This window comes from Ascidiella aspersa, chromosome 1 (assembly GCF_963924565.1).
Source record: "Ascidiella aspersa chromosome 1, kaAscAspe10.2, whole genome shotgun sequence".
Taxonomy (NCBI): Eukaryota; Metazoa; Chordata; class Ascidiacea; order Phlebobranchia; family Ascidiidae; genus Ascidiella; species Ascidiella aspersa.
The window spans coordinates 13,804,071-13,827,343 of NC_139447.1; the positions used below are offsets into that span (position 1 = coordinate 13,804,071).

The window sequence follows — 23,273 nt, forward strand, 5'->3', positions numbered from 1 at the left end:
AAGGTACAAACCAAGGAAAACAGTTTAATAAACAACCCTAATAAATATGCATAACACTGCAATTTTGTCTGTCCTCTAAATCCGGAATCATGTGAATATTACGACCAAACCAAAGACGACATTAACTAAAACAACAATTGACGCTAGGCACAAACGCCTTTGTAAGTTGGCATAAATTTGTACATGAACTATACTCGACGCTATTGTGATTAACAATAACAAACGCTACCCAAATGAGCTTAAACAGTTTAAAAAGGAAAAAGATTCGCGAAGTGTGAAAACTGTTTGCATTTATGCAGTTAAACTTGACAAAAGGACCACATTTTTGATGGACCAGCTGCTACAGGGTGTTCCGACATTTAGCTATACGGATATAGAAAGCCGTGAAAGAACGTGAAGGTTTATTTATTGTAATTTTCAAATAAAACGAGAAAAGCTCGTACACTGAGAAACACATATGTAAAAAAGTATATAAGGCCACAAAACAATCGTTAAACTCAAAAAGTAAAATGAAGTAAAATGATCGATGGAAGTTGATTTAAATCTTAACGTCGGCGCTCTGCGATTTAATTTTAGCCTAGTTTCTTTTTTGCTATTTGATTGACAAACTCGTCGTAATCGATTCTTCCATCTCCGTTCGTGTCAGCTTCCTGCATTAAATTTTCAACATCTTCCTCCGTGTGATTTTCCACCATTACATCCAGCAGTTGCTTCAATTCGTCTTTTTCTATGAATCCGTTGCCGCTTTTGTCAATCAACTTTAAAAAGAATAAATGCATAACATAGGCATATTTGGATATTTTTGGCATCTGATATTTTTTCCATCTCCCTTAGCCTATATGTTTGATCTATGCTCCGAATTGGCTAGCTGGGCCCAATACAACTTTTGTCAAAAGTGCAAAACATATTTACAGGTGGTAACTGCTGGGTTGCCTTATTTCAACGAAAAATTAGACATTTTTGCTATGATGTTGCAATTAAGAAACTTCGCCGTGCATACTATGGCAGATGGCACCCTCAGGTGAAAGTTTTGCTTATTTTCGCAGTTTGCAGAAAAATTTGGGGATGTCCGATAATAATATAGAATCGGGGCCGATACCCGGTGCCAAGTGGTAGTATCGGTTCTTGTCCGATACTATCGGGTGGTATCTGTGCCGATCCCATACCAAATTGATTTATGCTTAACAGCCGTGTTTTTCGATCCAACGTAGAGTTTTCTACTTTTAAAGGTTAATTTTCAATAAAATATTACATTAAAAATAGAAGATATACAGGATTTCGTAGCGCAAATGTAAATTTCGACCAAATATCTTGGGAATCATTATACCATAGCACTTTTCAGTTTAACCAATTTTGCTGATTTGACGTTAGTAATGACGTAATTTGGTATCGGATAGCGACATAATTTTTGCTCAAATTATCAGGTTTCGGTATCGGCATCCCTAATATAATGTAGCTGACACTCATCTCTGTGACCTTTTATAACGCAGTTTGTGTGCTCATCTCAAAAGTAAATAGCAAATTATGAAGAAATGTTAAGTTGTGGTAGGATTCCAAACTACCATGTGTCCATAAAACATTTATCGCACATATCTGCACCTCACTGTTTGGTAAAAATGCCAGAAAATGTAGACTTGACCTAACATTGTACATAGCTTGTATAGAATAGAGTTGTAAAGTATACTTGCATTTAAATAGTTGTGCCAAGACGAAATACTGTTATTAACAGAAACATTGTGGCTTTTGGTAAAAACGTAAGTTAATTAAAAAAAATGAGATAACCTCATTGGTAGGCTTTTACGTCCCGATTTAGGCCGGATTGTCCCGATTTTGTCACGACGTCTCGATTAATAACCAAAATGTTCCTTTTTAGTCAGCCAAAATTTTCTATACATTACACGGCTATAAATTTGCTGTGATTATTGTCTGCGTTGTCAACTTAATGAAGGGTGTTATCTGACGTGCGTTGTCATTTCCTTGCACTTAATATGAATGTAATTGTTACGTCACAATAGCATGTAATTGGTTAAATATTTCGTTGATATCTGCGCATAGCTAGTTCAGGAGGTGTTATCTACCAACGAAAGGATTTAAATCTAGTAATGCTACTTGTAAAATGATAGACAAAAAAAATTCCGCTGTAGCTATTATTGATTTTATAAAATTTTTTGTGTTTTTTCATAATAGTCTAGTTCTAGTAGGAGTGTAAATTGTATTACAGTTGATTATGACGAATTACGAAGTCAAATATTTCGCGCAAAAAATTCGCCTTTATCTTTTTTTTCAGTGTAAATTTAATAAAGATAACAACAAAATGTTGGTTTGAACAGTGTGCGAAAAAAATAAAGGTGAACTTTCTCGCTCGAATTATCTGACTTTTTTATTCGTCGTAATCCAACAGAATACATTTTGTTCTATTTTTTAATCGCGCCGGAGTTTGCCTTGCAACAAAAATCCCTCTTTAAGTTACATGTTTGGTGACTTCACGCTATAAAAAATGCTATATCCGGTGACTGGAAACGTCCCGATTTAACCCGAAAAATGTGGTAACCATACTCATAGTGGGCTTTGCACCACCGCACCAACTCACGTAGTTACGTCCCTGTCTGTGGGCCGTAGTTTGGTAATCCCTTCTTGAGTGTATTGATGGCACACTTGCCATCGACATTGAAAACACATTTGTATTTGGAAAGACACAGCGTTACGAAAACACGAAGTCCAAACAACTGCGACTATATACGGACGTGATCAATTAACCCTGTTATTACGCGGTTATTCGTACTTCCCGCAAAATGATAAAGCACGTAAATTAACTGATTTTCTAAAAAGGAAATGCTCGTTTAAATAAGCTTAAGCGCTTAGAAAATATTATATGTTGCCAATACGTCTAACTACGTCAAATGTTGTTTATTTTGTTCTTTTTTTACTATGAAAAATCTGCTATAATAATAAAGAAAATTTGCGAAGGAATAACGGAGTTATCATTTATTGTACAAAACTCTTGTTGCAATGCTTTGGGCAGTTACAAATCTAAATATACAAGTATTATTGCATCTTTATCCAAATTCTCTTTCATAAAGAGTTTTCTGACAAGTTTATAGTGTAGGAGAAAGCAATTTTCTCCTAATTTTCCAATTGGCACTGGATAAGTATTTGTCTGCTGCGACTGTTTAAAACTTGAATCCTTGATTTAGTCGCTTTTAACGCTTACGCCAGAAAACGTGCCATTTACCGGAACGTTTTAAGACGACTTGGTTATTAGTCCCAAAGCATCTATAAACGCTAAAATCCAGCACATTACTTTTATAAGTGGTAATATTGCAGTTCTTATCGTTACCTACAGAATCCCATCTAACGTACTAAATATGAAACGTTTTATTGGGTAAACAATCATTTTTCCGCGTTTACGACTTCCTTGTGAGCATTGGAATACGTGCATATAGAGGACAATCTAAAAAACAAAACAGGAAATATACCTCAAAAGCGTGTTTTAACTCTTCTGCTTCAATAAACTCGGACCTTGCCTTGTCCCTCGTAACACGTTGAAAGTCTTCAAAGGTAATGTTGCCCTTGGTACTGAATTCCGCCATAATCTCAGCCAACTCGTCGGAACGTACGTAAAAGCCGAGAGCACTAAACATTTTCTTGAGGTCATTTTCCTGCAGTTCGCCTTTTCCTTGGCTGTCAAATATGTCGAACATAGCTTTCAGCTCGGCTACATCTTCCTTATCCACCGAGCTGCCGCGGCGAATCCAGTCCGTTTTAGACATTTCGCTCAACGTTTTCTTAGTATTGCGGTTAGCGTCAGCAGCTGCGCTCATGTGAAATCTGTCAACAAAAAGTTGTAAACGTTCTCGTTATAAGCAATGCGCCGGAAAACAGACGCACGACTAAACTTGGGTTTAGGCAAGTACAGGCAAGCAGGGCAAAGCACGATGGTAATTCATTGCCCTTTAGAATTTATAAATTTTATTGTTTTTAAATGTCAATCGTATCCATTTCCCACGGAACGAAACGTTCACGGAAACTATAGGGGTTCCCCGCGGTATTAGTGCGTGATTTGGGGACTGTGTATTTATATAGCAAATCAGGATATAAAATGTCAATGCTTTCTTTAAAAAGACAAATTTTACAGCTATATGTGATGTAAGTCCATTCAACTAACCACCCAGTTGTATTCATATATGTTTATCGATTTTTATTTACAATATAAAAAAACGATCAAATGGTTGTTACAATACAAACACTGGAACAAAAGTCAACATTTAATTATAGTTAATTCCCCCCAAAAAACACATTAAAACCTACTCAACTTTGCATGACCAAATAGCCACATATTTACGTTCCAGAATATTGGGATTTGAATATTTCGTGACAGTGAAGGAAATGGACTTTGATGTCCAAATAATCGTGTGCAACTGTTGACCTGTGCGTTCCGAAATTAGAAAAAATGCATTTACATACCGGCAGTTAAAACTCAAAACATATCATTTGGGTGAAAGGTGGTCTGAATTCGACCTTGTATTGTTTTGAAAGTTCCTTGTGTGTTATAAACGTATTTTAAATGGAATTTCTGATGTTACCAAAAATGCAACATTGTCCAACGGCGCATTTTCTACAATTAAGTTTTCAGGTAATTGTAGGCAACCGATAGTACTTTTTGGACTGATACCGATAACCAATTTTTATGTTTTTGTCAACCGATACCGTTTGGTTTACATATACCTAAGATAGTAATAACTCTAATGACTTAAACAACTAATGCAAATAGTATTCAGTTTATCGTATTTAATAATGCAATTTTATTTTCCATATCAATTTTGCATGACACAGAACACAGTAAACCGAACGCTATGTTAAATTATTTGACCATATAAAAAAACATAAAAGGGCAAGTTTGCACGTCAAGAAAAAAGCAATATTGTATGTTTCTAGGGAAAAGCGATACGGCTGATATATCGGCCCAAATTTACCGATACTAAGATATCGGTCGATATTTTAAGCTAAACCGATATATAGGCCTATCACAGAAAAACACTAATCTAGAAACATGAATTTTTGCCATTTACGCTCCTATTGATGATGCAAGTTGTTAAGTATCGCATTCCGATCTGGTACCAAATGATCTTATTACTATATTCAGACAAGCAAAATAGATGGAATTGAAACGTTCAAAGGTATTTTAATCAGGTCATTAGGAATAGTAAGCTGCCTTAAGCATTTACAAGCGTATTTATCTCCAGTAGTTGTTCTACTATTTTTCGATCAATCTACCTTTCAAGGTAGAAATCGCTGAGTTAAGATTGCATTTTGTCTGACTACATTTAAAAGTCAAATGCTGTGTTGTTTACATTTGGCCATACTTACCTTTCTACGTATTTTTCACAGTAAAATTGCGACAAACATTTACAGATAAATAGAAATATATTATACGCCAACACCAACATGGCATCCTCTGCTAACGCTTATAGTATCTCGAACTGTGTGTTTTTACTTTGTGACAAAGTACCACGACAGAATATTGAAAGAAAAAATATATTCAGAAATAGGAAAAACATGACGAATATTTGCACGAGCCGCCAGCAGCTTTCGGCGCCTAAACTTTGCACTTGAGATGGTGGTGGGTGGGGGGCACTAGAGGCACCCAGAATTAGGCGCTTCCGGCCTGAATGACCTTGAAAAGGGCGGTGACCTGGCCCGACTTGATAGCATCGCGAGATTGCGCAACAACCTGGGTCTGGAATTTCCCAACTGCAAAAAATACAAAACCAGCAAACTGGTTAAAGTCATTTGGCGTAAAGTCGAAAATTCTTTTAGATTTTCGAATATACTCGGTTTTATAGAACTACGTGTGGTGTCAAACAGTAAAGTAAGATGAAAATGGTCGGTCAGATGCAAGACTTAGTGATTTGAATTAAGCCTTTACACTCGATATTATGTTTTTACTTGAAAGACGTAAAACAATCACGCAAAGTGCGAACAAAATGCGATTGCTAAGCAGGATAAAAAATCGAAAAATATTGCATTCATGTAGGTAAAAAGCCTAAACATATCGTTTGGGTGGGAGTGGGTCTGGATCCCCCTGTTGCGAGAGTTGCTGGTGCGTTAAATATTAGAACAAACACAATAAATATTAGAACAAAACATCAATGTTTTGATTTTACCAATAAAGCAACTTTGTACCAACTACACCTGACAAAAAGCGATTGACTTGAGACGCGATGTACTTAAATATTTTTCAGATTTTTGAAGAAAATTAAGCTGCGATTCGGCGTTCGTTTTGCATTCACAATTAGTTACGTTTGCTAAAGTTGATTTCCACTAGACGCGTTATGTTTCTGGCGTTAGAGTCTGGCTCAAAACGCTTGCGTCGCTTCTAACCGAAAGCGTCAAAGTTTAATATTAGACGCGTCTACTGTAAACCAACCTTTACCATTTGGCATTTACTGTACATTACCACCCATACATATTTACAGCTAGCCTAAGTGTGAGATAATTTCCGAGTTTTGCTGTAAAGGCTTTTACGTTTTATTACTTAAAATAAAACTATTCCAAAAAATATCACTATTCTAAAATAAGGCTGGCGTAAAAAAGAGGCACGCGATAATTATGAAATCTTCAATATCAGTAAAAGTAAAATACGTTCTTCATTTAACGGCCTTTGCATGGACTTTTTACCCAACGTTTTTAAACTGGTTCACAGACCTCTAAGCTGAGCGGCCTTCTGGATGATTTGATTGACAGCCTTGAGCGATTTGACTAGTTCCTGGTGGTTGGTGGAGCGCACGTGATAACCACTGATCAGCTCACGGTTGAGGTTCTGCAGTTCGACGTAGCCCTTTCGCATGTTTAAGCTGTGGCGATACATTACAGGTGGTTACAGCCAGTGTTGGACAACCATAGGTATTCTACAGTTCACAACTGATTATAGTTTTAATATCAACTAAGGATAGCTTATGTGCTTTAATTCTAGTTTGATTTTACCAAAAATGCAACTTTGTCCGACAAAATTTTAATCTCTCAGTGGAAACTCAAAATTTAAACAAATATTCTTTGGAATTTGAATTAACATTTATTTGACTTAACTAATTCTAGTTTATTTTCTATTTTTTCATGAATTCGGTAAAGGGTTTTTTTATTTTTTATTTTTTTACATTTTTGTATGGCTGTCAGTTTTTGGTTGACCGCAAGTCAGAAAGGTTGCAGAGCAGTGTTTTAATCAAAACATGAACTCACACGTCATCCTGCAGTCTTGCGTCTTCTGCGCGGACAACCAGGCTTTTGATAAGGTTTGAGTGGTCGGTCATTTCGGCGGCAAGCTTTTGGTTGACCCCGTGAAGGTTATCCACCTAAACGAAACATTGATGACGTTGCAAGGTAACTGAGAAAACGCAAGTCTTAAGGCTGTTATTAAAAAAAATAAGTTAAAGTCGATAAACGGCACTATTTAGCGTAGATAAATAATTAGGTGTTTTCATTGAAATCTGTGCTTCGTCCAATAATTTTAAATAAAAGTTTTTATTTGTAGCCTTTTTAGGCTGAGAGATATGTTTTTGTTTGTTTACTAATTTAAAACAAAGTGTGGTGTGTTTAAATAAAAAAAATTATATTTACAAACTAATTAGCCAGCCCTTATTCAGGCTTAGTTATAAAACACTTACACGCATGTCGCATTGTTAATAGTTGTGAAAACAATAGGGACTCACAACGTTCATTATTTCGGCGAGTCGTTCAAGATGCATGGGGAAGTGCGCTGTCACTTGGAGGTCTTTAATGCTCAGATAGGAGGCCAGCGATTGGATGACCTCACCCGCCAAGTCGATGTTGTCGGTGCGAATAACCGTCTAAAAACAATAATTGGCAATAATGAACTCCGTTCAAGAAAATATAATATTTGGTTGGGCTACTTGTATTAGGCTTTCTTCAACAGCAGAATTACAGGTAAATTCGATGTAGGATACAGCAGAAAAGGGCTGTATAGAATAGGGCAAATAAAGCCTAAGGTTTCTCAATAATGGCCCTAGGTCCCCTTGAGTACTACGTAGAGGTTTTCAATTACTCTTATATGTTTTAGCCGGCACCAACGCCTAGCAGTTTCACCAACTAAATAGCCGCTTAAAAACGGCAACACGGCATACAGCAAGAGTTGACTATTTAGTAATTAATCAAAGTGAACGCACCTGGCCGTTAGCGTCGACTGAAATGAAGAGTTCGCCTCCCCTGAGTGCCACAAAGCGAGCGTCGATCGAGTTTTCACACGGGATCTCGTGCGGCATCAGGAAGTTTTCGTTTAACCAGATCGCCACCTGGAATGCAGGAAAAAGTTATGAAAAGAAAAAGCAAAGGTGACATCTTCTGAAATAACTCTGTTTTTTATGACTAAATGCGTTACGGTTTTGTGAGGTTTTTTATCGTGCCGTATAGATGCCTCGGCACTTACCAACGTGGCGTCATATAATTTTTCGCTTTTTGGGAAACATTTTTGTCCGCAAAGGGTAGTTAGTCGATCAAAAATTAAAAATATGAAATTTGAGAACGCGAAAACACAACTCCAGTACAGATGAAGTTTAACAACAGGCATCAGCAATAGCAAAATATAGAAACGATTATAACAATCTTACCCTTTGTATTCTTTCGCTGACCGTAAACGTGACAGAACTCTGTGGCATTGTTGTAATGTTCATGTCGTACAGGTAGGAAGCGAACGCGGGTAGCTTGTTGGTCACCTCGAACACGTGGAAGTTGAAGCTATATGTGGGAAAGAACGGACGTGGAATGATTTGTGTTTCTTGGAAGGTCAAGGTTAAACCATTGGTACAAGGTAAAACCATTGGTACAAGGTAAAACCATTGGTTGCGTAAAATTTATAGTTAACATTTAAAAACTGAACTCGTCCAGTTAGCGGCCAATCATATCACAATAAATTGTAACTTGATATGAAGTTATTATGTATCCTTAATAATAACACAACAATTCTAAACGTAAAGTCTGTGCAAGTATACACAAGAATCTATATAAATTGTTCGAAACACAAATATGTTTAATCGAAAGACGAACTCTCCAACCTTCCAGGTAAACTGACGAAAGCTTGTATGTTAAGATCCACAGGGGCGTCCTTAAGTGGGTAAAGCGGGACTCGTATTTGGTTGCTCAGTTTGTTCAGCGGCGGATGCCTGACGATATGCATAAAACAAGAACATCATAAATGAGCTCTCTTTTGATGTACTGAAGCGAGACGCTTTCTGTAGCCTCGTGTTGCGTGAAAAAGACAGAGAATTACAAAATGCAATGCACAATACGAGAGCGAAAGAATAAAGGCTGGCCGGTTCGGTGTAATCATGTGCGTCGACAAACATAAAACCTCAACAAAATTCCTAAATTATTCGATTTTGGAGATGCTATTTTTTTATTTTAAGAAGGCAAAGAAGTGCTGCTGATGATTGTTAGGCAACGTTAAAAGTTTCAACGATATTTTTTCAACAAATTAATAACAGTTAGTCAGATAATAAACAGACAGTTACCTATTGAAACATATATATTCCCCCCAAAATATGTTGATACTTACACCACGTGACTTTCTCCATCGAACATTCCTTCGGCGAAAATCACCACCATCCTCACAATTGTTTCTGCAAAACAACCGAAAAAAAATTTCAGCTAACCAGAAAGTTATATTCGGTTTTATAGAGGCAGAATATTTTTTTACTGGTCGTGTTCATCCACCGCTGGAATAAAACGAGCCCCAGTAATATTAACAGAATTTTTGCACACACGATCAGAGACAACTAACCGTTAGTCGTTGACACTACAAGTTCCACGCGTGGCTGGTTGCTTGTTTGGTTGATCACCACGTTGGTGTTCAGCGATGTGTTGACCTGCAAGTTTTACATTAGAACTACAAATGCTGAAAGGTTTATGACAAAAATCCACTAGGACTGTTTTTAAAACAACTGGAAAATACATTTTTTTTAATTTACAAATTACCTTAAAAATGTTAAAACGAATAACAGATGTAAAAGCACAATTGAGGAATATAGACAATAACGCCTTATATATATCCTACTCAAATAGGACATTGTAACTGTAAAAAATTCGCGATTATCTTTAACTAAATTAAATGAGCGTTCGGAGCACAGGCGCATCTATTTGTTTATGCTTTGCATCTGGTAAAAAGCTCTAAAAACATGTGCCCCTCTGTTAAAATCCGGTTGCTACCGCAGTCAAATAAGGTTGCCCGCTGTTACATTTCAACGCTTCATTTGTATACAAGCGGTCATTCATAGAACTGGCGAGGATACAAGCTTTGGCAAAAGTTCTATTGTTCGGTTGCCGTATTTAGCACATTTCAAAACCGACTGATACGTAAATCGACATCATCTTGGCGCATTAATCAAATCAAGTCCGGTTTATACATTTCCCCACGCACCGGAATGATCCCTGCCTCGGTCTTCTCGGAAGAGGTAAACTTGGTCGATTTCAGGAGATCGCGCTCGCGTTCGTAGTTCTGTAGTTCCAGCAGCAGGTTCTGCTTGCTCAGGTTGAGCTCGCGCAGGTCGGTGGTGGCGCGGTTGGCGTCGGCCACCCGGCCCCGACCCTTGTCGCCCTGGTAACCACGCACCTCGCCGTCCACCGAGCAGCAGATGAGCTGGTCTTTGCCGTCGAGCCTGCGACAAAGGGTTCGGTTCATATATACGTTAAAGAAGAAGTTTTAAAGTTGTACGAGTAAACAAATTTGGGTTGAAACACTTTGTTGAGCGATGTGTTTTAAACAAATCTCTTCTTTTAAATAGAAGCTACTGATGAATTGTGTTAAAGGCAGTTCGAACGTCATGTGATGTATGACATAATGAGTCCTAAACAACAATTTTAGGCATGTAAAGTGGTACTTTGTGTGTACTGCATTCTATTTGCGTTAAGTTTATGCTTTATTCTTTATAAAGGGTATGCCACATGTCTAGCTTTATATAAATGATCTGATCCTCTGTAGTTAATGTAAATGTGTACTTTCTTAGCACTACACAAAGCGTTATATTTTATTAATAAAGCTGAGAAGTGGCGAACAGGAAATTCCTAAATTAACATATCGCGCACTTGGTGTGGTCATTTAGTGACTTAAAGTAAACCATTTTTTCAATCCTTGCTAAAAGAGAATACTTCTGGGTCTTTGGCGAAGTAACCAACTCATTTTTATAAAGTATTTATTTGGAACATAGCGTTGTGAAATTGTCACGGGTAAATTTAAGTTTCATATGAGATCGCTGAGGTTTTCAATTAGGCACTTAGGGACTAATTGACAGTGTTGAAATGACTTAAGTCAAATACTCAACTTAAGTGTACTTAAGTGACTGATTTTAAATTATATTATTTGACTTAAGTCCTTTGGACAAATGACTTGAGTTGGACTTTAGTGTTTGTAACAAATGGATTTTTTCCAATGAATTAACTTAGAGATGATTTGCTCTAATTATGACCTGACCTGAGCAATTGATCACTTTGGCTGGGACTTGGTATTTTTAACAAAAGGCCTGAATTTTACTAAAATGTTTTTTCAAATTGACTGGGATTTAGGTCAATTTGAAAAGACTTTTCACAATGCTGCTAATTAACAAACCTGTCATAAGTGAATGCATGTTTTCTAAACATAAACAATGATATCTCATTGTACTATACCGTGCAACTTAAAAAATGTTACCTGTAATCAGCATCCACCATACCAGCTACTGCACTACTCATGTTATCTTTAAAAATGATTTCTCCAGTGGCGTTGCTCCGTGCGTCAATCTGGAAATGACAAGCATGTACTAAGTATCTATATATGTTATTAGATATTAGATATCTATATATATTATTATATATATAGATATATATATATCTATATATATACATATAAATATATTATTTATGATACATAGCAGTGATAGTTAATGGTAATATATATTCTTTGATCAGACAGAGTTGTTTAATGCTATTAGACATGTAAAAATGAAAAATCTAAAATCTACCTTTCCATTGGACCAACCAGTTATAAGCTCTGGTACACCATCACCATCCAAGTCAAAGCTGTGAATGGCCATAACTTGATTTTTTGACTGCATGAATTTAAAGAGAAAATTGTTATCAAACTTACTGAAATCACAAAACTATAAATAAGTTGGGATCAAAATATTACCTACAGACTAATGTAAATTGGTTTGAATTTTTTTTGACAAACATGTCAAACTTGTTTAAGTTTAACTATATACTATAACAAACAGTTAACCAAACTATATTAAACCTTTATTCTCCAGTATCTTGCGGATCGGTCGTAAACACCAACTGTGCCATTTGCAAGGGCATACCCAAAACGACTTCCAGATACTGGGCAAAGTCCAGTAATAGCCTTCAAACAATTAGATAAACAACATTGTTGATTACAATCATATATTATTTAACTATTAAATTGACAGCACTAGTCACCACCTACAGCTTACCTCAGTTTCTGTCATTTCTGCAATAATTTCATCCCCATGAAAAACTCTAATGTCATAATCTTCGGAACCAACAAGAAGCTAACAGAAACAAACATTAGACGAATATTTAATATATATACCCGATGTTTCTATTCATTCAGTATCAGTGGGCCAACTAACATACCTCAAGGTTACCATCATTAGTAAAATCTGCAAGGGTCAATGCGGACACCACATCGCCAGTAACCTGAAAAAGAAAAAATAACTTAAAATGCAAAAGTTAAGGGATAAGTGTGTAGTTTTGGTATTATATTCAACAAAGACTTTCAACTTCAAAACAATAGCAGACATATTTAAATAAGACATTGTTTTAATAAAATGTCATAAGGACACTTTGAACATGAGAATAAAACAGCACACAGTATCTTCGGAATATTTAAAAAATTTAAAACTGTTTGTTGCACTTACTGTCCAAAATAAGTCTTCTCCAGTATGGTCAAAACCTTGAATTGTGCAGTTTCCTCCAGCAATAACAAGAGGATTTTCAATGTTGTGAATTTTACCAATCACTAGGCTGTTGACACCATCGGGAACCTTTAGGTTACAAACATATAACACACACACATGTGCAACATTGGGCTCTGTTACATCTGTATTATTTTAACTTATAGGGTTGTAACTTAAAGAAAGTTAACTTTCACTGGGTGCCAAGTTATTTTTCCAAAGTTACAAGTAGTACAACTAAGCAATTATAGTGCTTTTAGGTCCAAAATTCTTTAAAAAATATGTCATGGGTAAACAAAAATCCAAAAAAAATATTTAACAAGCAAAAAATTACATTTATGAGCCTCTATTGACATAAATGCTCTATATTATTTACTGAGCCCCACAAAATGCTATTATGTGGTATTGTTTTGGGCTATTTAAAATCATTTTTCTAGTTAGTTTTTCAGGACTGTAGATGGTGAAACAAATTTCCCTGAACATTAACATATGATGAGCAAATCATATGATGAGCAAGTTATACTGAATATTTTGTGATTCACAATCTATACTTAACAATTAAACGGTTAAAAGATACTGAAAGGTTAATTGACAGAGTCAAATCTAACTTCTTTAAAATAAGTGTTTTTAACATAGTTTTATCCGTACAGCTTAGTTAATTTTTGTATTCCCACTTAACTTACATCTTTGTAAAATAAGTCTTTGTTGTCGTGGACATCATAAGCCAGTAAATTTGTTTGCGTTCCAATACACAGTGCATCTCTGTTTGTTGTTGGATCCAGCCTACCAGCACTGACAGCGCTCACTGACTGGTTTATGGTCAACAAACTGATATCTGAATCCTGTACAGCCAATCTTCCTCCGGCAATGGCCTGGCTATGAGGATTGTGAACAAACACCTTTTTAAAAAAACAGTTTCAATTAGTTAAAAAAACACACAAAAAACACTATTATGACTATAAAAACTGTTAAACGAACAAAAAATATTAAAGGTACCTGAAAAAAAAAACAATTTTATTGTGTAATATCTCTGGAAGTAAACAAGATATCCATCAGAAATTTTTACACATAACTCAAAGCAATCTAACTGATCGATATCTTGTATACTTCCGGAGATATTACACGATGATATTTCGAGCTGCGCATTTCCCTGTGGTACAACAGAATATATTCTGTTTGGATAACTCTTGTTAGAAATCATTCACACCTTTGAGGCAGTAGTTCCACATGTTAGACACGGATGTAGACCATCATATTTTCCAACTGTTACCAAATGCGGGTGGATTTTGTGTTTAATTTTAAGTGTAAAGATCGGAACCAACATTTTAATGCACCACTTTAAAAGTAAAAACTTAATCAGAATACTTAAGAAACCTATCTTGCAAATATATTATAAAAGAAATAAAAATACGATACCAAAAAACGTTAAATGTTGTGAAGTTAGCAAACATTCAGGACTTTAACATTACTAAGACTTCCAGAAAAATGCATCACAACAAAAGGGGTTCATTATACAGAAGAATTTATTTTACGCGTTGGTCTGTTGCCTACAAACGCAATCACTCGTGCGTAACCATGTATGAATAAATACTAGAAAAATAAACCAATGATACTATATAAATACAACGAAACAAATAAACTTCCATTTACCTACCTTGCCACTTTTCTAATTGAACCAAGTTTGTTATTATCTAAACAATTTCAAAAACAACGTACATATACTTGTTAAATTTAATATGGGCTAAACGGCAAACTTTCCACTTCCTGATAACAGTTGTATAACCGTACCGCATTTTTTTACAACATTTTAAGGAGCCGGCCTGAAACTGAACTAAATATTTCAAAGTTACCTTAACTGAACCTCTCAGTCAAAGTTCAATCCAGCCAAACGTCACAATCTACTATCCAGGAGCATGAATCAATCCTGATCTGAGTTTATAAATTACACCCTTTATGTTTGCTAATTTATGTAATAGGCTAAGTTGGAAACCATAAAAGTGTTTATCGGCAATGGTGAGAGTTAGACCGAACGGTACACTTAATGGAGCTTATACTACATGCGAGTTAGATTACCGTAATTTAATAATAAAAATAATTATTCAATATATTTATATATTCACATATATAGACTCTAGGTCAGCGTTTCTCAACCGGTGCGCCGCGGCGCACTGGTGCGCCATAGAAGGCTGCTAGGTGCGCCGCGAGCAATAGTAAAAAACATATCGAAATAAGTAAATTAATCGGAATAAGACTTTAATGGACAAAATAACGTTTTTAGTCTCAAAGGCTGGAAGTCCCTTTAAGGATTTGCAACTATAAAACCCATATAATAAAAAAATGCAGGCAATTTAAGATAAATATCGGTAAAAATAAACGATATTAAAAAAAAAAAAAAAAAAAAAAACTTCGCGCTCGCTTCGCTCATAAGGTGCGCCGCCACGTTTTCATACGTCTCTAGGTGCGCACCCCAGTATAAAAGGTTAAGAAACACTGCTCTAGACACAACACAAGTTATGTTTATGGAACCCGAATCGGAACTATAAACCGGTTTAAAAAAAAACTGTTGTTGAACCTGAGCTTAACTGAAGCGATTGCTAACCCGTAACCGCAACTGAATCGGATTCTGAAAAACTTTGTTTACCCGAGTCAAACATGTGAACTGAAAACGTTCAACGGTTCGACTCCCTGATTTAACAAAACAAATAAAAAATATTTTGATATATTGAGACCCACTCGCCGTTATGACTTTGCATAAAGGAGATTACCAACGTCGAGGTTGGAAAACAAGAAGTTTTTTCACAGGAACACACAGGAATGCCCCACATTGGAAACTCACGAATGTATGTATGTTGTGTGTCAGGGGTCGGCAAATGTTTCAGAAACGCAAGCGCCTGTTTGAAATTTATGAGTGTAAAGAGCCACATAAAAAGGATTTTAAAGTTGATTTTGTACCATCACGCGCAAGTGGGCTCTGTAGGACACAAGAGAATTTTTTAAAACATGGTCGCAAATGATGAGTATTAAATTATATGATACGGTCTGATTCTTTAAAGCAGTTAGGCTACACCGCGAAGTTACATCACAGGGTTATAATTAGTTTATTGCGGATGTTGTATTGAAAAGCACTGTTTTTTTACAATTAAATTATCAATGAATAAGGGTAACTTATATAGATGAAAACATAGTTTAAAATCTGAGATACACCCAATATTCGAATGTTACTCTTTAAGTAGAAGAGCCACAAAAACACATCAAAGAGTCGCAGTTTACCCACGTCTGTTATAAATACCGTGCTAAACGTGCATGCAAATCACTTTTTCTCCTAAGTTAAAATATTTTTTTAATGTGTAGTTTTTAATTACATATGGGTCCGAGACAATAGCCTTCTTAGAAAATCCAAGATTTTGTTGGCATAACAAATCTATAACACATAGGTTTTCTAATTTGTTCATACAAATATATTGCTATTATTTATAGGCATTTTTAAAAGACAAAAATGTGTCAAATTAAAGGCCGAGATGGTTTTACAATATAAGTTTATTAAATGTTCTTCTCAAATCAATACGTTTTTTTTAACGATAGAATGATTTCGCAGAGACCCGTTGTAGAACAAAGAAACGGTAGCCTATTGCGCTCTCTGTCCGTTTCTGCTTGAGACTTGTAAATCTTGTCAAGTGCAATTGAACTGGGTTCTTGAGAATTCTCGTGCGGTCTCGTCGTGTTTGGACCAGGCTTCGCACAAGTGTTAGTAACGCACTTTAAAAGCAGCTCTCTGAAGCACTGGTTGTGTACTTGGCATCTTATGAATCAAAGTTAATACAACAAACGCTGTTAAATGTCAAAGGGAAGGTCTTTTGACAAATAATGAAGCATGTTTGACTGCATATTGGTAAGTGATTTTATCATTGTAGATTCAATAAAGGAAGCGAGCGTTTTGGCACAGCCTGTCTCATGGTAGCTTTCTGAACAAAAACACTGGCCGACAATGGACGGGCGATCAGGTTCCATATATCAATTGTGATTTAACATGTCACGTGTGTAGACAAGTGAAAGCGCCCTCCCATACAGGGTTTAGTACACAAAAGAGAACAAGAGAATTACAAGGTATTCTAGTGGTTGACTGTAAAGATAATTAGTCTTTTCATTCGCCGTTTTTTTGACAAACAGGCGGTACATAGCAGGAGATACATAATTCGATTACTGTTTGACACGTGTTATTCGTGTATCGAGTTTTGATGCTGATCCAGGACTAAAGCAGCCCCAAGGACATTTTATGAGGAATAGACTAGATGTGGCAGATAATACCTTAAACATTTCGATTCTGAAATATGCATTCACGAGAAATTAAGGAAGGAAGGTAAACAGAGCATTTACTAATTATTAAATTACCTTATAAATTTATCACCTTCGTTTTATTAAATCGGTGTGGTCTAAATATAATTTGTCGCGGGCCATCAAAATAAATTTATTTCATAACTTGTTGGGGGCGTCATTATTTAAGTAATTTTACGAAACGTGTTGTTCTCGTAAGTATCATGGTAAACAATTATGCAACGGAAGGCAAGATATCGCGCTAAGCTCGCATAAAAATGCGTCTATTCGGTTTAAAACGTTTACTTGAGAATTATATTTCACACATTGGGCGAATATAAAGATCAGTACTATTAACTCCACGGATAATTGGCTGCACCGAAAATTTGAACGAAGAGATAAAAACATTAATGCGCACAATAGCCATATTGCAAAGCTGTATAGAAGTTTTATTAACTAAAATTGGGACAGAATTAGAGCGTCTGCGTTTTCCACAGCGCTTGCCTGTGGACACAATGAAAAGGTAAAAATATTACACAGAACCTTCGTGCAGATACATTGGCATGCTATAAAATGAAAAAAATATTCGGCGAAGCGTGAAAAGATTTGCATTTACACGGTTAAAGTAAGTAAAAAATAAAATTTTGGGATCGCACAGTGGCTAACTAAAAAAGGAGCAAATGTAGTAATGTGTATCTAGACGACTTGTTAGCAAGTTAATTCAAAACATTTTTAACTTCATCACTGGCACTTAAAAATAAGATCGCGGGCAAATAAAAGGTGTACGCCGGCGACATTTGGCTCACGGGGCTGTAGTTAGACCACGCTGTATTAAATGTTGGCGCTCAACATTTATGTCATTTACCAAAAGTGCTATTATCTAACGTTTGACTAACTCGAAAAAATTACCGTAATGAATAAGCTTGGCGGGTTTTACGTGTGCTTTAGAGAAGGTTTATAAAAATTAGGTTTGCAGTTGAACAATTTAATTTTACAAGCCAAGGCGGGACTGTGATAAGGTTCAAACTAACGAGATCACGCGTAGCAAGATATTCAAATGAACCACGATATGGGTGCGATGTGATGGGCTCGGGATACAATGGCTATATTGCAAAGCTGTATAGATTTGCGCGCACAATCAATAAAGCATTTTGGCAAGTGTTAAAGTATAACACGACGTCTTTATTCTAAAACAATTCTCTTGAAAGGGGCAGCACAATATAAAAACGAACAAGATTCACGCAAAAAAAATCCGCTTGCAGATAGTTGAAGTTAGCAAAAATATGTAATTTAGGATGCTGAAAAAAAGCACCTGAAAACTACTCAGGCGCAGTTTTAACAAACTCTCTTCCTTTTCGTCTGTTTCGTCGCGTTCCGACTATCCACACAACACATAAAAAAAAGATTTAACTTCGTTCCACTCCCATAGGGCGCTTGGCAGCTCCACGCAATCTGAAACCAAGGACATCGTTCGTCAGGCTTTAGACGAGCTCAGGTCGAAGAAGCAGCTTCCGATCGACCTTACCTTGGCAAGCGACCTTACCAATCCGCGCAACTGGTACCACAACGCCGACTCGGTACGCAGCATCATGCGCAAGGTGTGCGACGTGAACGGCGTCACCCAAGTGCTGGATTCTGCGCAGCGCGGCCGAATTGCTATCAAAGGAAAGAAGCATGTGCTGCGCGCTGAAAGAATGCAGGCGTTAAACACAGGTCGGTTTTTCACTTACCTGGTTTTATTTTGGCCATATGCTCTTCGTAGGCCTTCCAAGCTCAAAGTGTACGCAATTTACAGATGTCGTAATGGTCTGTATACTCTTTTAGTTATAAGCGTATGTCTCCAACATATGTAAACCAGGTTTTGGCAACATTTTCTTAATCGCGGCCTAAAGTCGAATTACAAAAGGTGAACGGGTGAAGAAACAACCTTGTTTTAAAGTGTATTTTATAGTAGGCATTGTATTCACACAACTATATCAAGGGCGCAACCAGGATTTGTTCGGTAATTGAAAAATTGATTTAATTACATTTAAGAGAAAGAAAACTGTGATGTGTCCAACATACAGGCGAGCAACTTTCGAGTAACGCACGTTCGGTGGAAGAAAGCGACTCGACTTCGTCGAACGACAGAACAGTCCATTCCGGCAAAGTGAAAGTACCCTTCCAAAACAGCGACGACGCCAGTTCACAATCGGAGATGCGAGTGGTGATAACAAAGACCAGCCACGGAAACGTAAGCTACGACCGGCCCTCTTCTGGCAATGGCACCAATGCTAACGGAAGCAGAGACGATAAGCTGTTAAAACAGGAGCGGCCATTGACTCGCTTTCCAGGTATATACGACTTTGTGTGAATGTCAACCTTTGCCTTTATAAAACCGTTGAGGCTCGTGTCAAATTGAGTATAGAGCGCGTACTTAAAGAAAGGGAAAGATTAGATGAGAATAGTACTCTGGTAGTGGATATTTTGCGTGTAATTTGTTTACACTAATATCTTAAACGCAAAGTAACTTTAAACTTTCAAGTGTTGACAAGACAAAATAATTCGAGTGTTCAGTATTCCACAAATGCAGGCATTTTTAGAAATTTTAAATTATATTAGTGAACCAAAACATAACTTAACGTTTCGAAACTGTAAACCTGACTAGCAAACAATTAAAGGGTGATTTACCACAATTAATGATTCGTAGGCAATAATTTTTTTTAAGCAATTTTGATGCTTTTAGATATGCCTAATATCCAGCCTTTGTACAAGACCATTCCGTCGAGTGACAACCAATCGAACCACGTAAAACTTCCTATTCTTGGGAAAAGCATGTCTCAAAAGGTATTGAGCTTAAAATGTTCGTCATAACATATATAGACACCATAATATCACGTCGTTATTGACCGGTTTAGAACGAGGAAGACATTTTCACCAGACCTCCTAAATGTGATATCAAGCGAATTATACTTGGACTATACGGACAGTGTTTCGACCCTGACTCTTCTGGACATTACACCTACAAAAAGGTCAGGCCAATCCGCGTATCCAACGCAGAATCTCCAGTCCATCAGGTCGCACCAAAGTTTGATCAACATTCCGTGACAGCTTCGTCGAAAACCTTATCCATGTTTCAGAACAAACCTTCCATCGATGTGTCAGCTCGACTGTACACCACCAGAAAGAGGTTTTTCTTTTTTATTGGTGTCGTATTTCTCGTGTGATAGTAACTAATGACTGTTAGTTCCTCGTGTAGGCTAGGGTTGTCACACTTGGGGACCTCAGGCTCGCGAGACAATTTTAAAACAATTTTTGGGACATTTGTTCAATTTGCACGTTTTTTTAGTTTTTTTTAGGAATTTTCAACACAATGAACCAATTGCCATATTTTAACACGACAATATTGTCAAGTGCTATTACCAATTATCTAACTGCTCGACCAGATGTCCTGTTTAAAATTGAGAATATTGGTTTAAACCACGTGTGTCAAACTTGTGGCCTCCAGGCCGCATGCCGCCCTTCACAAACAAATATATTATACGTCCCGCGTAATATTTCCAATTGTTTTACGCCTGGGGAACATGCCACGTTTGTATTAAAATATTGTCTTGAATGGGTGGCTTTGGTACTTCTTAACACGTGTAAAAAAACTCAAAAATTGTGTATAAAAGTCAAAATCTATTAAAAAACTTTTCGCGACTGTGGCGCAAGTGATATAGTCATTACATTTTAAACGTTTTCCTAAATCGTGGTATTTTCGGCGCTTAAAACATGTATGTGAGTTCCGATGCCGGTCTTTATAGTTTGTATGAATGAATGAAGCTAAAAAGTCTGTGAAGATATTTACACTTTAAGTTGATGAGTGCGTATACAATAAATAAAACATTTCATTAAATTTAAAATAGTTTTGTTCCTTAGTTATTTTACTGCGACTCGCTGACGTAGACAAATTAGCTCGTGCGGCCTTCAATAAGATTTGACACCTCTTATGTTAGATTCAAATGATTACAACACAATTATCCTCATAAAAAAACTTCTAAATTTAGATATTTGTTTCTCCATAGAAATCGGCGACCTAAAGCACTTCCGCAGCTGGAGCGCAGAGAAGATGGAAGAGCGGATCATATGAGCATGTTCCCATTTCCCATAAGCAACTGGACACCGCGTGAGGATGAAAAAAACCTGCTTCATAAGCAGATGGTCCTCTACCACCAGCAGGTTGCCCAAGAGAATCTCTACCTTCTCGAGCGCGATTTTTTGCACGAAGATTTGACCAAGGTATTTGGAAATAACTGCACGCAATTTGGAATAAAGTATTTGGTCAATTAAGACAAACTCTAAAATAAAAATGAAAATAAATGGAGAAAATTGATGTAGTCTCGTTCTTTTAAACAACACTGCACTCAATCAGTTCCATTAACATCTTTGATATCAAATAACGTCCAGCCTGTTTAGCATTCAGTCCGATAGAAAAAGTCCAAAAGCTCTGAGTTAAACTTAACTCAGCAATTAAGCAATTAACATTATATTTATTTAAGATACTTTTTGAATTATTTCAACTTAAGAATTTAAACTTCCAACAGGGTGGCCAGCACAATTTCCTCCAGTTACTTCCTGCCACCGCCCCGCATCCGCACCACCAGGACGAACACGTATTGCATCCAACTTCGGAGAAATGCAGTCCCTGGAGCGAGAGTCTGATCTCCTCTCCCGATGCCGACACGATGGCCTCCTCCTCTGTTCCGCTCATGGTGGACTGGGAGATAAAGCTGAAGAAGAAGAGGGAGTTGGCTAAAGATCGGCGGAGGCGCCTGGAGAAGATAAAGAACATGAAACGCTCTCGAAATCCACACTTGGAGGTCGTACTGCCCAAATCGCAAGACGGTCAAGCGTTCAGAAAAAGGGTATACAAAAATTACCAAAGCTTTTGTTATTTAATATCCTAAATTTTGGATGAAACCATTCATTATAAAAGTCAATGTTTTGTGTCGCTAAAAATGTGTACCGGTAATATTAGATGCGCTAAATGTAACCTGATAATAGACACGGGTGCTGTATGTTACCTTTTTTAACATAGGCCTATGGTCTTCTGTATGACAATTATAAGCTAAAAATTATTCTTCTAAAATAATAAAATGTAGTGGAGTTCCGAAAGACAGATATATTTTATTTTTTTAAGTTGTACAGTTAATAAAGTGTAGCAAAAATTTTTCTACGTTGATGTGTTAAGCAATGAATAAAATTTAGAGGAGATGTTATTAAAATTTTAGGTTTGTTGGTATAATACAAACAAGCTTGTGACAACTGTTCAATATTAAAAAACATATTGTGTACACAAAACACAACAAGATCTTATTTTTCAGAATTTCGGCCTCAACACGATGTTCGACTGCGATCAATCAGACAAGGTGCCAATGGACACAAAAGTTTACCGAATATTTGGAGAACGCCGACACGAAAAAACGGCTTTCCGACAAGCTCAAAAACCTATCGAAGCACCTCGAACGACTCCCGTGAATCAGAACATTAATATTGTTAACCAAGTAAAGAATTCGTCGAAGTATAAAGTGAAGGAGGTTTGCTGAATGTAGCATGTATCAGCCGTCGCTGTGCGTTTGTATACATATTTGTTTTCATGTCTGCCGAAAAAGTTTGTAGAGTATATTCTATGTTTTGTTTTACCTGAGCCAATAAAACACTGTCCAATAAATCGCGAATTAATTATCATATAAACGAGATTTAAACGAAACTACAAAGGATGGAGACTTATTAACAAGAAATCAGTTGCAGGTACTGTGTATGGCTTGGAAACGTCGATTCAATTATGAATTCTGTCGTATTTCTTATGCTATATTGCATAAGATCCTTTTCCAAACAATTAGTTTATTATACCATGTACCGGTACTAGGTTTTATTCAGAGTTCAAGAAAATCAATGCAATTTACATTAGGCCTCTTCTTAAAACATGGTGTAGAATCTGCACCTATAGCCTTTTATTATTATTATTTTTCTCAAAAGTTAGTTTAT

General features: G+C 36.6%; 3 protein-coding genes across 3 annotated transcripts; 1 reads left to right on the top strand and 2 right to left on the bottom strand.

Annotated features, from left to right (window-relative positions):
- Positions 1–463: 463 nt before the first annotated feature.
- On the bottom strand, positions 464–3,808 carry LOC146167891 (uncharacterized). The gene is made up of 2 exons (XM_083390883.1): positions 3,477–3,808; positions 464–758 (listed from the first exon to the last, which is right to left on the bottom strand). The coding sequence occupies exons 1-2, from the start codon at positions 3,768–3,770 to the stop codon at positions 573–575; spliced, it is 480 nt and encodes a 159-aa protein (XP_083247009.1). The 5' UTR covers positions 3,771–3,808; the 3' UTR covers positions 464–572.
- Positions 3,809–4,894: 1,086 nt separating this feature from the next.
- On the bottom strand, positions 4,895–14,319 carry LOC146167892 (BBSome complex member BBS2-like). Its single transcript, XM_083396224.1, has 18 exons — positions 14,161–14,319; positions 13,637–13,852; positions 12,918–13,043; positions 12,634–12,696; positions 12,471–12,548; positions 12,275–12,379; positions 12,003–12,089; positions 11,693–11,781; positions 10,427–10,664; positions 9,791–9,875; positions 9,566–9,629; positions 9,066–9,173; positions 8,622–8,748; positions 8,181–8,306; positions 7,707–7,844; positions 7,237–7,349; positions 6,706–6,854; positions 4,895–5,751 (listed from the first exon to the last, which is right to left on the bottom strand). The coding sequence occupies exons 1-18, from the start codon at positions 14,275–14,277 to the stop codon at positions 5,651–5,653; spliced, it is 2,130 nt and encodes a 709-aa protein (XP_083252350.1). The 5' UTR covers positions 14,278–14,319; the 3' UTR covers positions 4,895–5,650.
- A 2,860-nt stretch (positions 14,320–17,179) lies between these two features.
- LOC146167893 (uncharacterized) lies at positions 17,180–22,922 on the top strand. Its single transcript, XM_083386165.1, has 8 exons — positions 17,180–17,310; positions 18,694–18,977; positions 19,331–19,597; positions 19,990–20,090; positions 20,162–20,433; positions 21,311–21,524; positions 21,830–22,150; positions 22,610–22,922. The coding sequence occupies exons 1-8, from the start codon at positions 17,282–17,284 to the stop codon at positions 22,829–22,831; spliced, it is 1,710 nt and encodes a 569-aa protein (XP_083242291.1). The 5' UTR covers positions 17,180–17,281; the 3' UTR covers positions 22,832–22,922.
- The last annotated feature ends 351 nt before the right edge of the window (positions 22,923–23,273 follow it).

What these genes read in the sequence shown, in the direction of transcription:
- LOC146167891 (XM_083390883.1), bottom strand. Translation starts at nt 3,770, where the DNA reads ATGTCTAAAACGGACTGGATTCGCCGCGGCAGCTCGGTGGATAAGGAA. An exon ending in AGTTAAAACACGCTTTTGAG is followed by an intron (nt 759 to 3,476) that starts GTATATTTCCTG and finishes TTCTTTTTAAAG; the next exon opens with TTGATTGACAAAAGCGGCAA.
- LOC146167892 (XM_083396224.1), bottom strand. Translation starts at nt 14,277, where the DNA reads ATGTTGGTTCCGATCTTTACACTTAAAATTAAACACAAAATCCACCCG. An exon ending in GAGAAGACTTATTTTGGACA is followed by an intron (nt 12,697 to 12,917) that starts GTAAGTGCAACA and finishes TTTCTTTTTCAG; the next exon opens with GTTACTGGCGATGTGGTGTC. An exon ending in GAAGGCCGCTCAGCTTAGAG is followed by an intron (nt 5,752 to 6,705) that starts GTCTGTGAACCA and finishes TATTTTTTGCAG; the next exon opens with TTGGGAAATTCCAGACCCAG.
- LOC146167893 (XM_083386165.1), top strand. Translation starts at nt 17,282, where the DNA reads ATGCATTCACGAGAAATTAAGGAAGGAAG. An exon ending in GCCATTGACTCGCTTTCCAG is followed by an intron (nt 19,598 to 19,989) that starts GTATATACGACT and finishes TGATGCTTTTAG; the next exon opens with ATATGCCTAATATCCAGCCT. An exon ending in GTCAAGCGTTCAGAAAAAGG is followed by an intron (nt 22,151 to 22,609) that starts GTATACAAAAAT and finishes CTTATTTTTCAG; the next exon opens with AATTTCGGCCTCAACACGAT.